Genomic DNA, 17,121 nt, shown 5'->3' on the forward strand with positions numbered 1-17,121 from the left:
ACGCCGCCCCAACCCAATTTGGAGGCATCGGTTGTGACCAGAACGCGTCGGGACACCTGCTGCAAGGGTACTCCTGCCCTTAGAAAGCAGAGGTCTGTCCAGGGTTTGAAGGTTTGGCGGCAGGCAGAGGTAACTTTTACGCCGCGGAGGATGCCATATGCCCCAGGAGCTGTTGGGAACGTTTTAGCGAGACCACGGCGCCTGGCTTGAAGGAAGTGAGGCATTTCAGCACTGACTGAGCACGCTCGTTGGAGAGACGTGCTGTCATTGAGACTGAGTCTAACTCCAGACCGAGAAAAGAGATGCTCTGGACCGGGGAGAGCTTGCTCTTTTCCCAGTTGACCTGAAGCCCCAAACGGCTGAGGTGGCTGAGCACCTGGTCTCTGTGTGTGCATAGTAACTCTCGGGAGTGGGCCAGTATGAGCCAGTCGTCGAGGTAATTGAGTATGCGTATGCCGGCTTCTCGGAGCGGGGCAAGAGCTGCCTCTGCGACTTTCGTGAAGACACGAGGGGACAGAGACGGGCCGAAGGGGAGGACTTTGTACTGATACGCCTGGCCGTCGAACGTGAACCGTAGGAAGGGTCGATGTCGAGGGCGAATTGAGACGTGGAAGTATGCGTCCTTCAGGTCTACCGCTGCGAAACAATCTAGATGCCGGACGCCAGATAGAATTTGTTTCTGGGTGAGCATTTTGAAAGGGAGTTTGGACAAGGTCCGATTGAAAACTCGCAGGTCCAAGATCGATCGTAAGCCGCCGCCTTTCTTGGGTACAAGGAAGTAAGGGCTGTAGAAACCCTTCTTCGTTTCGGTTGGAGGGACAGGCTCTATCGCGTCCTTTAATAGAAGGGAGGCGATTTCTTCATGCAGGGAATGGGCATGTTGGCCGTGTACTGCGGAAAAATGTACGCCCATTAAGGGGGGCGGAGACCTGGCAAACTGAATTGCGGAACCGAGTCGAATGGTCCGGTGCAGTCAGCGTGACGGGTTGGGCAGTGAAAGCCACGCCTCTAAAATCCGTGCTAGGGGCACCAAGGCGACGAGTTTTTTGGACATACCCGGCGGGGCTTTGCAGTGGTGCGGAACAGGTAACGCGGCGTCGGGAGGCAACGTAGCGTCCCGAGGCTCTGGTGCTGAGAATAAACTCATAGCACTTACCTTGCTCCGCGCATCCGGCAGGGTGCGGGTTCTTGACTGAGGAGGAGGTCTGATGCTGGCGTCCTCTGGACTCGTCTGAACCAGCCGGCCGGGGAACAGTCGTGGGGCTGAAGGTGGGGACACCGCGTCCATGGAGCCGGGACTGTTGAGGCCTGAAAGCAGAGTGCCGTGAGAACGGCATTTGCGGGCCATGTGCCCCAGAGACAAAGGAAATAGCTCTTTTATTGCGAATTTGGGTACCGCAGCCCTTGTTAGGGGTGCGGCAAATGAAAAAAGGATTCTCCTCCCGGCCCTCCACCAGGGGACGGAGCGGTCTTACCACCTCCGGAGCTAACGTCTTGGGCTCTGGGTGCGTTGTCTCAGGAGCGCCTGGGAGCCTTCCGGGTCCTCGAGGGGGTCCGTGAGACAGGGGGCGTGTGCTTCCCGCGGTTTGCTCGACGCTGGGGCTGAGAGCTGGGTTGAGGCGGAGCAGGAGCTTGTCTTCTGGCCGCGGGAGGATGCCCTCGGCGAGCAGACGGGGCATGGGCCGTGGCGGCAGGCTTGCGGTGAGGCATGATGTGAGAGATGGCCTCCGTCTGCTTCTTTACCGTGGAGAACTGCTGGGCAAATTCCTCGACGGTGTCACCGAAGAGGCCGAACTGGGAGACAGGGGCGTTGAGGAAGCGAGTCTTGACGGCTTCACGCATCTCGACCATGTTCAGACACAGTTGACGTTCCTGGACCACTAGCGTGGCCATCGCCAGCCCGAGCGCTTGCGCTGTGACCTTCGTCGCTCTCAGGGCGAGGTCGGTCGCTGAGCGCAGTTCCTGCAGCGTGTCGGGATCAGGGTCACCCCCGTGCATGTCGCATAGTGCCTTGGCTTGGTGGACCTGCAGGAGAGCCATGGCATGCAGGGCGGAAGCGGCGCGTCCGGTGGCGCTGTAGGCCTTCGCTGTCAGCGAGGAGGTTGCTCTACAGGTCCGGGAAGGGAGTACGGTGCGACCTCGCCAGGTGGTAGGGGTTCCGGGGCATAGATGGATCGCAACCGCCCTATCCACCTGGGGAATCGCCTCGTACCCATGGCGCGCTCCGCCGTCGAGGGTGCCGAGGGCGGACGAGCCTGTGGCGGTGTGACGAGTGGAGAGGGGTGCTCTCCATGAAGACGTCAGCTCGTCATGCACTTGCGGGAAAAACGGAACCGGGGGGGAGGCTGTGAGCGGCGCCCAGACCCCAGGAACCAGTCGTCCAGCCGTGATGGTTGTGGGGAGGATGGAGGGTTCCAATCCAAGCCCACGCTGTTGGCTGCCCGGGAAAGCATGTCGGTCATCTGTGCGTCGGCCTCAGCCTGGGCGTACAGGCCCGAAATCAGCAGCCCAGGGGAGTCCTCAGCATCAGATACCACGCCCTCCGATGCCGCGGCGAGCTCATCTGCTTCCATCGCAAGAGGGTCGGCAGACTGGCTGTGAGACGAGTCGCCGCCGCCTCGAGCACTGACGGGAATCAACGAGCGTGCTGGGGTGCGGGTGCTCCGAGGGGGCATACCCGGCGGAGCTGCACCCGCTGCCATCCCCAAATCGCCTCCATCGCCAGCCGCATCGTCCTCAATCCCGTGGGAAGAAGGAGCAACACCGGGGCGGCTGGAGTGGCTTGCTCACGGTTGTAAGCAAGCCGCGACCGCCAACGTTGTCATGGTCATGTTCTCGCAGTGAGAACATGAACCATCCACAAACGCAGCCTCGGTGTGATCGCTACCCAGACACACGAGACAACGCCTGTGGCCGTCGGAAGCGGAGAGCACTCTACCGCATCCATAAACAACACAGGGGTGGAAAGGCATCTTTATAAAGACGCGTCCTTAAAAGGACGTTCAACGCCGCTGTGTTTTGCTCTTTTAGAGGAAATTACTCTTTTAAATAAAATCACTCTTTTATGAAAAAAACTCTTGAGAGTTCTTTAATCTGCGCTGTCGAAGCGCCCAGGGGCAGGAAGTGCACAGCCGTCCAACAGGAGAAAGCCGCTGTTGTGCGCCGTAGAATCCAACAGCATGCAGCAGAGGATAGCAGGAACTCGGTGTGTATACGCAGCAGTTGCAGACACGACCATCGGCTCCGAAGAAATTTTCTGAATTTTCTTCGGACATGCAAATACTGGTTGCCAACTCTCATTGGCCTTTTTTCATAGTTCAGAGGTGAATATCGGCGCTCAAAAGAGACCCCTAGTGTCGCTTCTCTGACACAACGTGGAGAGAGCGACAGAAGGGGAACTAACATAACACCTTTACAGAAAGCTAAGGATGCCTTCTACCTTAAGTAAAAGCAAAAATGTAGACATTATTAATACTAAATTCCAGAGGAACAATGATTCTCTAGAAAATATCTACAAAGTATCTGAAATACACTGTTACATCATAAATATTTATGTAACATTCAGAAACACCACCTCAAAGTTTAAATATTGCTTTTCCCACCGGTGTTCGTGAAACAAGCTCTGCCACACATCTCAGTGTAAAATTTAAAGAGATAATTTCCCTAAATATGAAAATTATCTACTCACCCTCATGCCATACCAAATGTTTTATTCTTTCCTCTTCTGAACACAAAGGTTTTAGAATAATATCTCAGCTCTGTAGCTTTATACAACACAAGTCAAAAGGGTCCAAAGCTTTGAAGTTTCAAAAAGCACATAAAGAAACCATAAGTAATCCATAAGTGGCTGAATTATTTATTTATATATATATATATATATATATATATATATATATATATATATATATATTTTGGGTGAGAACAGACAAAAATGTAACTCCTTTTTCACAAAAAAATCTTAAAATTGCAGTATACAAGAAAGACAAACAAAGAGACTGCTAATGTCAAGATAAAGGGTGCTGCCTTTATATGCTTTTTGGAGCTTAAAGGTTTTGTACTGTAATTTACAGTACAGTATGTGTTCAGCAGAACAAAGAAAGTCAGACACATCTGGGATGGCATTAGGGTGAGTAAATAATTAACTTTTTTTGTTTAATTTACATAGATTAGTTTAGTAAAAATTTACAATGAGTTCAAAAATATCATATGGATGCAATGGGGTTAAATGATTAGGATAGGGCTAGATTTTTAAATGATACCAGTATTAGTCCTGCTGTCACACACGAACAGTAAATGTCACATCCAGCTCTCATACATGATCCATCGCATCACAGGCCAGCTCTAACACATGATCCATTGCGTCACTGACCAGCTCTAACACATGTTCCGTTGCGTCACTGTCCAGCTCTCACACATGATCCGTCGTGTCACTGTCCAGCTCTCACACATGATCAGTAAATGTCACTGTCCAGCTCTAACACATGATCCGTTGTGTCTTAGTCCAGCTGTAACACATGATCCATCGCGTCTGTCCAGCTCTAACACATGTTCCATTGCGTCTTAGTCCAGCTCTAACACATGATCCGTCTCATCATAGTCCAGCTCTCACACATGATCAGTAAATGTCACTGTCCAGCTCTCACTTATGATCTGTCGCATCACAGTCCATCTCTCACACACGATCAGTACATTTCAAAGTCCAGCTCTAACACATGATCCATCACTTCACTGTCCAGCTCTAATATATGATCCATTGTGTCACAGTCCACCTGATCCGTCAAATCACAGCCAGTTCTCAGATGCGATCAGTAAATGTCACAGCCAGCTCTCACACCTGATCTGAGGCAAAATCAGGAGCTTATGTCTTGCACGTTTTTAAAATGTGTTCGTGACGCAGAGGCAGCTGAACTTTGAGTAATGGTTTCAGTGGAAGTTTGAATCACACTTGAAATGCAATGGACAGGACTTTGTCAAAAGGATATTAAGCCCCTATGAAATCCCCCCAACACCCACATATATTAGAAATATGATAAATATGATACCACATACAGTATCCTCCATATTTTTTAATTGACACAAAGCCTGGAGAACAGTGTATACAGTCTAACATTTTGAATTGATATAAATGGTGAGAGGTTAAGTAGCTGAATTCAGCCTTGTGTGATGGTGGGAGGTTGAGTGTTATCCAAGTGAGAGACGAGACTGGTCGAGTGAGAGCCGAGTCAGGTTGAGTGAGAGCCAAGGTAGGTTGAGTGAGAGCCAAGGTAGGTTGAGCGAGAGCTCTCCCTGCCATGGAAAGATTTTATCCCTACTGCCCAGAGGATTATTGTGCTAAACTCAAGTCCGAAGAGACAGTGTTTAACTGTTTTAATGTCATTGTTTTCACTATTGCAGCATGGTCATCTTCCGTTTGTGAATATAATACAGTTGTACTCAACTCAACTCAACTCAACTTTATTTATAGAGCACTTTCAAAACCACAAGTGGAACCAAAGTGCTGTACAGAAGGTATAAAAGTAAAAACAAAAACATAAAAACAATGCAAACATATGACAAAAAAACTTACAAAGCATTGTCAAAAGCTAAAGTGAACAAGTAAGTTTTAAGCGCACTCTGAAAAGCTCCCAATGAAGGACAAGTTTTTACAGACAGAGGAAGGTCATTCCAGAGCCTAGGAGCTGCAACAGAGAATGCCCGATCACCTTTACATCTTAAACATGATCGCGGAACCATGAGAAGCAATTGATCATTAGAGCACAGAGATCTACTTGATTGACAGCGGCTGATTAAATCAGTAACATACTCAGGTGCTAGGCCATGCAGAGACGTAAAAACATACAACAAAGCTTTGTATTGGATTCTGTATCGTATGGGTAACCAATGTAATTTAATTAAAACCGGAGTAATGTGCTCTCTCTTCTTAGTGCCCGTTAAAGACACTGGGACATTTTCATTTGTATGCTATTTTACATTGCATTCGGTTGCGACTCGCTTTAATCATCGTACTCAAGCCCACGAGGATATAACTCCATGTTTACATCGATTAAACCAGTTAATTTCAGTAATTGGTCTCTGGGATGGAAACGTTTCTTTATTTGAAAAGTTTTAAATGGATCTTCTATCATACATATAGATTATATAAAGTAATAATACACTACCAGTCAAATGTTTTGAAACACTTGAATGAAATGTTTCTCGTGATCTTAAAAATCTTTTGATCTGAAGGTGTATGCTTAAATTTTTGTATGCTTAAAGTTTTGTTGACAAAAATACAATTGTGCCACTATATACATTTATTTCATTATAAAATTATAAATAATTGATAACTTGGACCAAATAATAAAGAAAAGCAGCCAATAAGTGCCCAGCATAGATGGGAACTCCTTCAATACTGTTTAAAAAGCATTCCAGGGTGCATCACCCAAGAAGTTGGTTGAGAAAATTCCAAGAGCACATGTCTGCAAATTCTAGGCAAAGGGTGACTACTTCAAAGATGCAAAAATATTGCATTCCCATAGTTCCATTTATGTTATTCCATAGTTATGATGACTTTACTATTATTCTAAAATGTGAAGAAAAAAAATTATAATAAAGAATGTGTAAGTGTTTCAAAACTATTGACCGGTAATGTGTGTCAGTTGTCGATCACGCGAATGGCAGTAATTTAAACTTTCACTTGGATGTTTACATGGATTTATACAGTTACTACACCTGAAGTAGCTGCGATAGTTTCCAGTACCCCCGTGAGGGCGTGGAGTAAATGCATAATACTGCTTGTGACACACAGAACAAAGCACACTGATATATTGATGCACTGATTTAAAAATTTACACTTAAAACTGATGTCATAAGAGCCCAGTTACAGAATCACCCTGAAAGTGACCATCTCATTATACAGAAAAGACCGCATTACAATTAGAGACAATTCTAACACAGCGTGCTGCCTGAAGTTGGAGCTGTGACTTTAATCTTGAAATATCAGCTTGTCTTGGTGTTAAAAGAAGGCATTACATTACATTCTTTTTTCAATGTGTGGAGCGAAGTGTTTCACTTTGAAGAGTTTGATGCTGCTGCACTGATGACTTGAGTGACAGTCTCATCACTCAAGTGGGAGCGTCTCATCGTGCATAGCTGTGAAATTCCGCTCTTGTAAATGTCCCATTCAATAATCTCTCAATAAATTACACATTAATTCAAATTAAACCCAGTAATGTAACGACGGTAACGCCACACATTGTAAAGAAGTAAAAAAAAATTATTAGAAATTTACTTGAGTGATAGTAAAAAGTATTCACTTTTAAAGCTACTCTAAAAGTAAAATTTTCCCCAAAATGTTACTCAGGTAAATGTATCGGAGTAAATGTAACGAGTTACTAACCACCTCTGTGTATATATATATATATATATATATATATATATATATATATATATATATATATATATATATATATATATATATATATATATATACACACACACACCAATCAGCTACAACATTAAAACCACCTTCCTAATATTTTGTAGGTCCCCTTGTGCCGCCAAAAAAGTGCCAACCCGCATCTCAGAATAGTATTCTCAGATGCTATTCTTCTCCCCAAAATTGTACAGAGTGGCTAACTGAATTACAGTAGAATTTGTCAGTTCGAACCAGCCTGGCCATTCTCTGTTGAACACTCAATTATATATATATATATATATAATTTTTTATACTTAAAGATAACTATGTATAATTATATCCATCCATCCATCCATCCATCGATCCAACCGCTTATCCTGTGTACAGGGTCGCGGGGGGCTGGAGCCTATCCCAGCTAACATTGGGCGAAAGGCGGGGGACACCCTGGACAGGTCGCCAGTCCATCACAGTGTATAATTATATATTGATATAAATATGTATATATGTATATATCATTATATATTGAATTATTGTTATATAAGGGGCTTTCTGTATGTATCGCGATTAATTAATCGGGACACCATGTAATTAATTAGATAAAAAATGTTAATCGATTGACAGCACTAAATGAAAGAGCGAGCGGAGACATAGAGAGATAGAGGAGAGAGAGAGAAGAACTTGCTCGCTGGCTCCCGGACGCACTGTCACACGGTCCTCAACCATTATTTACAAAATAAATTAACTGTGTGGTAACTATGGTTTAACTAAATACCATGGTTAAAGTATAGTTACTGTAGTGAAACCGTGTTTCATTTTTGTACAGGTAAACAAAACAGAAGTCTAATCATTTTCTTTTTAAGCTCACAAATGTAGAAAACATTTCTTGAATTATGACCAAATCTAATATTTTAAATTTTCTTTTCTTTTTCAAAGAAATTGCAAAACAAATCATTTTAATAGAAGTATCAGTATTGGTATCGGTATGGACAATATTGGATTTGAAATTGTTGGTATCAGATCGAAAAGAAAATAAGTGGTATCACCCTTCCCTACAGTTTAGAATAAGTATTAGAGATGAATTGTACATAGAATTGGCTATAATAATTCTGCGCTGTGGGCACTGCCATTGACAAAGACTGCAGCGGTTGTTTAATGATCTTAAGCAAAGCTTCTGCTCTGCTAATGCATAAGAGTGATAAAGGCCTTTAGTTTGATCTTTTCATGAGTTTCATAAGACTCCTGAAAAAAAATTTCAGATTAAGAGTATACCTTCAGATACAGTGTGCATCTTATTATAAATCAAATTACACAATCACTCCTCAGAATAAACCCCTTAATCTCATGTTATACTGCTTGGTTACACTCAGCCAGATTCAATAGCCCACAATAAGCAGAGAAATTCTACACTCAAGAGACAGTGGATTAGACTACCTAAGTAGCCAGATTGTTATTAACTCCCTGAATGTATTATGCCCTGAATTTAAATGAACCAAAATTGCATTGTGTATATATGGCTTACGGTGGTGGTGTATGCTGCCTCTGGGTCTTCCTCCAGCACCCTGGACAAACCGAAGTCCGACACCTTACACACCAGGTTGTCATCCACCAAAATATTCCGGGCTGCTAGGTCCCGATGGACAAAGCCGATGTCAGACAGATACATCATACCTGAGGCAATACCACGCAGCATACCAACCAGCTGGATCACGGTGAAGTGCCCGTCATGCTTCTACAAAAGAAAAGAGAAGAGGAGAGGCAAGATGAAGAGCAAAAGGAAAGAAATGAAGAGGCGGAAAAGTTTTTCCATTTAAACACAATGACCAATAAGAATGTCCAGTTGTAAACTAGACACATCTAGACAACTAGACATCATTTACCATAAAAGTAATTTTCTTTTTGTGTGCATTACAAAATAAGATAGCTGTTTAGATAGGTGCTCTTAGAATGTGTTTATCAGGAATGGAGGGTCACACTAATGTTGAATGGTGTTTTTGTACCCTCAGAAAAGAGTCCAAAGAGCCGTTCTCCATGTATTCCACCACTATCATCACAGGCCGACCTACAAAGAGAAAAACAGGGCACCTGTTAGTGATGAAAAATTATTCCGGGAGAAAAACGAGAGAGAAATGGGACAGAGACTGACATATTACTCATAGTGTCTTTTAATGTGTTTCATAATTAAGAAAGCATATTAAGAAAAAGGCCAGTTGACCCTAAAGGCCGGACAGCTGTCTGGTTTAATAGGGGATTTTTGTACTTTTTTAGCTGGTTAATCAGTGAGACCAAATTAAACCAGCTTAAATTAGCGTAAACCAGCAACAAACAACAAAACAACAAAACAGCTTAGGCTGCTTTAAGCTGTTCTTTTCAGTAGGGTAATGCTGCTTCATTAAAAAAATAAATTCTCTCCACTGCCCCCCCCCCAACAACTCGAAACAGCCTGAATGATTAGTTAATCCCTAATGTAATGTGGATGGTGGGTAGGATGAAAGAAATTGGATAAAAGTATAAACAACCACAGAGAGAGTTCTTTGCTGGGGTTATAATGGAGACTGGATGCGGTCTGTTGTGTAGCATGAAATCAGAGATTGTTCTCGTGTCAGACCGAAGCTGTGGGTGCATCAAACCTATCAAAGAAACATGTTTGTTTCGTGCAGAGAGAAAACATCTTTTTGATGAGGGTGATCCAAGTTACTTGGGAATCAATTTCTTATTTGTATCCTCCAAGGTAAATATAAATATTCTATAATTTCATTCTCTGTTTCATTGATGAATTTATTTATTTATTGCCTGCCATGCTATTCAGACCCAGTAATGTAGTGGGCTTTCTGTAGTTGCATAATACTTCAAACAGCTGTTTGCACATTCAAAATGACAATCAAGGCAAAAAGTTTCTTACTTTTTGTGACCACCCCTTCCAGCCTGATGATGTTAGGGTTATCAAACTGTCCCATGATGCTCGCCTCTCGCAGGAAGTCCCGTCTCTGACGTTCTGTGTATCCTCCCTTCAGAGTCTTTATCGCCACAGGAATTTCTTTTTTTCCCAGTATACGGAGACGCCCACTGCAAACCTCCCCAAACTCACCTTCAGAACACATTCAAGTCCATGTTTATTGTCATTGACTTTAGGGTCACTGTTTGCACTTGCATATATTAAACAGTAGGTGGCAGTCAAGCTATATAAAAATGTTTTATCACAAGGCACTTTACAAGGGTTCTCCATGTGACAATTATTTCTGAATTATGTCCTACTTATGCCACTGATCATTTTGTCTTCTATGAATTACAAAGCAATTTTTCAGTGAGACAGATAAGAACTTAACTGTGGAAATTATCTGAAATATATTTTAATTAGACACACAAGAGAAACCAAAACTTGAGATTAAAGAGTTTAAGACTAAAGGTGACAGAGAGATAAATGAAGAAATCTTAAGCATTTTTATATATATATATATTACATTTTATCTTCTAACTACTAACTCATGAAACTTTCAAACTTTATATCAGACAGGCTTGAGAGGATTTTGAATACTGAAACACTGACTGGAGTAAGCTGTTAGAAAGCTCTGACCTGCTCCAATGACCCTTTCAATTCGAATACGAGAAGGATCGATTTCCTTGGCAAACTCATGTATGGCCTGTGAGGGGTCCTCGTAAGTATCCGGGTCAATGTAAGTTTTTATTCCTGGGAACGGCACTGGAATAAAAGATGTCAAGGGTTAAAACTTTCAGTCAACTTTGCTAATGTAATCAGTAAATGTTATGTCTGAACAGTAATGATAAGTATACTGCTGCAGATACTTCATCATTATCAATGTTAAGTAAATTGGCATTGACACACTGAATTATGCAGTAAGTGAATATAGGTGTGTGAGTGTGTAATTGGTTCCCATACCATGTCCGTTTTGATAATGTGTTCTTTTTTTGTCTTCTGACTTTATCTTAGATTTGATGTACCACTGACACCTGTGGAATCAAAGAGAAATATAATTTATCAGCACTACCAGTTAAATGTTTGGACACCCTTGACTATGTTTCTCATGATCCTAAAAACCTTTACATCTAAAGGTTTATGCTAAAATGACCATAATTCGTTTTGTGGACAAATATAAATTGTGCTTATGTAATTAAAATTGTAATAAAAAAAATTAAATAAATAACAATAATATATATATATTATTAGATAATGAAGGAAAATCAGCCAACAAGTGCCCAGCATATATGGAAATTACTTTCTTGCAATACTGTTTAAAAAGCATTACAGGTCATTCCACCTTAATTCCATTTCAGGAATTCCACCATTCTACCTTGGTTGAGAGAATGCTGACAGCTAGCCGTCATTTAGACAAAGGGAGGCTACTTTGAAGAAGCTAAAATATAATACAGTTTTGATTTGTTTAACATTTTTGTCACTGCATAATTATCATCCTTCCAATTTCATATTATTATATTATATATGGTAGTGTATAAGCATACGGCCTAACATTAAAATAATTCAGCCACGTCCAAGGTTCTGGACATAGAGTTTTTCTCTGTGGTCTGAAAATACAGCAATCAGGATCAGTACCCAGATCTGTGGCTGAAAGGCTCCTCAGAAACTTCAGATGGTAAAAGTTTTTTTCTGACAAATGTGGACACTGATTCTGTCCTTCATCAAGAGCTCTTGATTTATTTGTGAGTTGCTTACAACAACCTCACTGCCAATATGCAAAAGCAGCCGAACAAAGTCTCATCAACCCCTGCGGCTGTGTGCGGATGCGATGGCACAGGGGCTGCTGACTGAGGTTTCACACAGTGCACTCCACATGCTGATACTGCGAAACACAGGACTGTGTGGCATGTTTAAGCTTGCTGTCAGTCTCACAGCAGGCAATTTCATGGCAGCAGACACGGCCACTGCTGGGAAGCTGCAGCATTCCAACTAATTAGGCAGCGACATGGCTCAGCCAATCGGAAAATAGGAAGATGCTCCGTGGCCAACTGGCCTATTAGGAGATGGCTGGATAAGCAAGGAGCTAAATTAAGGGTAAATGAGATAATAATAAGAAAAGACAAAAACATAGACATATATAAATTTAGTCAGACAGATAGACAGACGATGGATGGATGGATGGATGAATGGATGGATAGATAGATAGAAAAAGGAAAATCTAGAAAGACAGTATCTGTCTTATCCTGAAGTGTATTTACCTGCCCTCTCATTATTTGCTCCCTCATTACCTGCCAGTGATGAGAAGGAAAAGGGTGAGAATGATGAGAAGAGAGAAGCCCCCCACTGTGGCTGTAACAATCACCAACACCTGGCCCTGATCAGCTGCTTCTTCAGAGTCTGACCGTGAAAGAGAGAAGCACAAAACAATCAGTCACTCACACAATATAATGAGTTTTGTTGTTTGTGGTGATTGGTTGGTGACCGGGCCTGTCTAACAGTTGTACATTGGCGTTCATGTGAGGGTCACAAGCTCAGATCCATCAGGCTCATCTTAATGTCTCTCAGACTTCTATAGAGAAATACACTTAATGCCATGAGACAGGTGGGTGGAGAAAAGGTGGGTGTTTTACATACTGTGCACTGAAATAACCTTAACGGCAGCTGAATTATATGACAACTGAAATGGAAGAACATAGGTCATTCACATTAAACAGAAAGAAAAGCTGATCACAAAATGTTCCCACTGAACATTTGTTTAAAACTCTGCTCACACAGCAGACATGATATGACCACAATCTCAAGATAATTGGACTTAACTACATCATTTTAGGTTAAGGGCTGTTGAAATGAGGAAATTGTATAGAGAAAAGCTTACTCTCATCTCCTGTGGCAAACTCAAACTTTGGACTGTAACTGCTGTAGCCAGCGAGAGTGCGGGCACGCACGTTGAACATGTAAACTGTGGAGGGCTTTAGTCCTGTGACTATCACACTTGGAGACTTAGTGCGTGTAGAGGAGTAACTTAACTGTTCCTGTTCCTAAACAGAAAGAAATAAAACATATTTTTAATTTAACATACTGTTTACTGTTTAACTGAGATTTTTAGTCTTAGAGTAAGAAAGGTGGTGAGATACCTTTTCATAATATTTGATCTCATAGTCCATGATGGCTGCATGTGGTTGTTCGGTTTCCTGCCAAGAGAGGGCGATACTAGTTTGAGATACCCAGTCTTTTCTCACCACACCTACTAGAGATGGACCTGAAATGTGAAGAACAGTTAGTTAGTGATGCTGAAATTAAGCTTTCTTAAGCAATGAGGCGTTAAATACAAATGTGTTGAAAATGGGTTCATTACTTGAAGCTTTTATACATGATTTACTTCAGCCGCTGTGTCCCATTACAGTTACTGGGTTTTAACCCTATAAGGCTTGCTGTATCATATTTGACACATGATTTACAAAAGCCTCTAAATAATTAACATGATCAATCATTTGCTGCAAAAGTTCTTGCAAGAATAAAAGTTACACTGTAACCAATATTAAAAATAAACATTTACTGGATGCAAGCAACTTATGCTTGATATTTTGCATATTATTTTATAGAAAAAAATAATGTTGCAAAAGTATCAATAATGATGCACTACCGCAGGTATCAATCATCATTGTATTGTACTGTATTTCATGATTTATTATGTCCACAATACAACAAATACAGAGATTTTATGAATTAAACAACTAAAAAATAAAATAAAAAAGATGTATATGTACATGATATGTATATATATATATATATATATATATATATATATATATATATATATATATATGATCAATACATTTCCATTAAAGCTGGTGTTTGAAATGTGGCATTTACAATTAGTGCAATTTGTGAAATCTATAAGCCTCTCTACTTAAGATGAAGGTATGTGCAATCCAAACACAAACAAACAATGATATGCACCCCTCACTAATACTGTATACTATAAATAAAGCCATTTTGTATCTATTTTCCCCTCTCACCTGAATGGCTGAAGTGTCACCCACAGGTAGGTGGGGCAGATCTCTAATTGAATCCTGGAGCAGATTAAAGTAGTGGGTAAATGGCATTAGCTAGCCTGATTGAATTTCTCCCAGGTAAATATTCACTCTGGAAGCCCACAGAGGCTGCCTGCACGGTAATCACTACCTATGTCAAAGTAATCAATCTCTGCTGTTAAAAAAACATCTGACTACTTTAGACTTGTGTGAGGAGACTTGTAGGTTTGCACAGAAATATTGAAGACAGAGTGGCAGTGCAGAATAGGCAGCACCTTAATAAATAATGAAGTCTCATCATGTCCCTATTTACAGAGCTAGAGATTGATTTCAGAAAGGAAGCGTATACAAGAGCGCTGAGGGTGTAAAAGTCTTATTCTGATTCTGCCTGACCTTAGTTAGAGCTGTCAGAAAGTTAAAGGGCAGATGGTATGAACCTGGCTAGAACAAAAAAATTACACTATAACTCAAGGAAGAGCTAGTTGACACTTAATCAGCAATTCAATTTCAATAATTTTTACTTTATCAATGGCCCTTGAATATTAAATGTGCAATACAATTTTTGTTTATGTTGGACTGACCGATATGACAGTTTTCTTTAACTTATACTGGCACCTAGAGCCATGGATGCAAAATAAATGTATTTTTTTGGTTACTGATTGCTATTGTAGAAAAGCGCTATTCACTGACAGCCATCATTCATTTATAGTACTAAGTTAATAGGGGGTTATTAAGATCAAATGAGTAGTATTTGATTAGTCATATGATCTCAACACAGTGGCCTCCATGAGGCAGCCCAGCATCCCAAAGCCAAAAATAAATTAGCTTTAATTAGCTTTTATTATGACCAGTCTTCACATTTCAAATGAGTGTACATGATTTTTTTAAAAAACTAATCAAAAGTAAGCTGCTATTAACTAGCCATATGGCAACAATTTATTTTATTTCACTTTATTTCCTTGCAGAAAAAAAAAAATGCATTGTTGGATAATGCATTAAAGGGCAGCCTTTAAAGTGACCAATGATATGCTGTTTTGACGTGATGGCGAGGAAGTCCACCCCTCCTCCCAACGACCAGGTGCTCTGTCTTACCACGGCACATGTGAGGAAAACTCTACGTAGAGTCAACCCACGGAAGGCTGCTGGACCAGACAACATTCCTGGCAGAGTGCTCAGAGGATGTGCAGACCAGCTAGCAGATGTTCTTACCGACATCTTCAACATCTCTCTGAGCAGCGCCGTCGTTCCAACGTGCTTCAAGGCCACCACCATCATCCCCATGCCAAAGAAGTCTTCAGTGTCCTGCCTCAACGACTACCGTCCCGTCGCACTTACACCCATCATCATGAAGTGCTTCGAGAGGCTCGTCATGAGGCAGATTAAGACCCAGCTGCCCCCTCACTAGACCCACTGCAGTTTGCGTATCGTTCAAACCGTTCAATGGACGATGCCATCACCACAACCCTCCATCTGGCCCTCACCCACCTAGACAATAAGGACTCATACGTTCGAATGCTGTTCATAGATTTCAGCTCAGCATTCAACACAATCATTCCCCAGCACCTGATTGGAAAGCTGAACCTGCTGGGCCTGGACACCTCCCTCTGCAACTGGATCCTGGACTTCCTGACTGGGAGACCTCAGTCAGTCCGGATCGGGAACAGCATCTCCACCACCACCACACTGAGCACTGGGGCCCCCAGGGCTGTGTGCTCAGTCCACTGCTGTTCACTCTGCTGACTCACGACTGTGCAGCAATGCACAGCTCGAATCACATCATCAAGTTCGCCGATGACACGACCGTGGTGGGTCTCATCAGCAAGAACAACGAGTCAGCATACAGAGAGGAGGTGCAGCGGCTGATGAACTGGTGTAGAGCCAACAACCTGTCCCTGAATGTCGACAAAACAAAAGAGATGGTTGTTGACTTTAGGAGAGCACAAGGTGAACACACTCCGCTGAACATCGACGGCTCCTCTGTGGAGATCGTCAAAAGCACCAAATTCCTTGGTGTTCACTTGGCAGAGAACCTCACCTGGTCCCTCAACACCAGCTCTATCACCAAGAAAGCCCAGCAGCATCTCTACTTTCTTCGAAGGCTGAGGAAAGCACATCTCCCAACCCCCATCCTCACTACATTCTATAGAGGGACTATTGAGAGCATCCTGAGCAGCTGCATCACTGCCTGGTTTGGGACTTGCACCGTTTCGGACTGCAAAGCCCTGCAGAGGATAGTGAGGACAGCTGAGAAGATCATTGGGGTCTCTCTTCCCTCCATCAAAGACATTTACAAAAAACACTGTATCCGCAAAGCAACCAGCATTGTGGACGACCCCACACACCCCTCACACAAACTCTTTACCCTCCTCCTGTCTGGCAAGAGGTACCGAAGCATTCGGGCCCTCACGGCCAGACTGTGTAACAGCTTCTTCCCCCAAGCCATCAGACTCCTCAATACTCAGAGACTGGTTTGACACACACACACACACACGTGTCCTGAGTTGTACTTTAATTACTGTCACTTTATAACTGTCTGCTACCTCAATAACTGCTATGTGCATAGAACATTATCTCATAGTATGTTATGTTTACATTTTTAGAAACTGTTATCTTTTTGCACTACTGAGTACTGGTCGGCGCTGCACTGTCTATTGTCCTGTTCATTGTCAGTAATTTGTTGTACTGTCCTGTACTTTTTGCACATGTTTGCACGTGCACTTTATATAGGTATATATAGGTAGTTTATATAGGTATTTTAT

The 17,121-nt window shown here is 42.4% G+C and overlaps 1 protein-coding gene across 2 annotated transcripts in view; it reads right to left on the reverse strand.

The window, feature by feature from the left end:
- LOC127643722 (ephrin type-A receptor 6-like) overlaps positions 1 to 17,121 on the reverse strand; it is a 284,814-nt gene that overhangs the window by 20,434 nt on the left and 247,259 nt on the right. For both annotated transcript variants that reach the window (XM_052126561.1, XM_052126560.1), the window contains 8 exons: positions 13,463 to 13,587; positions 13,204 to 13,366; positions 12,617 to 12,725; positions 11,292 to 11,362; positions 10,968 to 11,093; positions 10,296 to 10,481; positions 9,394 to 9,455; positions 8,916 to 9,125 (listed from right to left, as the gene is read on the reverse strand). In XM_052126561.1, the coding sequence (XP_051982521.1) occupies positions 8,916 to 9,125; positions 9,394 to 9,455; positions 10,296 to 10,481; positions 10,968 to 11,093; positions 11,292 to 11,362; positions 12,617 to 12,725; positions 13,204 to 13,366; positions 13,463 to 13,587 (1,052 nt within the window). The remainder of the gene's footprint in view (positions 1 to 8,915; positions 9,126 to 9,393; positions 9,456 to 10,295; positions 10,482 to 10,967; positions 11,094 to 11,291; positions 11,363 to 12,616; positions 12,726 to 13,203; positions 13,367 to 13,462; positions 13,588 to 17,121) is intronic.

This window comes from Xyrauchen texanus, chromosome 5 (genome assembly GCF_025860055.1).
Source record: "Xyrauchen texanus isolate HMW12.3.18 chromosome 5, RBS_HiC_50CHRs, whole genome shotgun sequence".
Taxonomy (NCBI): Eukaryota; Metazoa; Chordata; class Actinopteri; order Cypriniformes; family Catostomidae; genus Xyrauchen; species Xyrauchen texanus.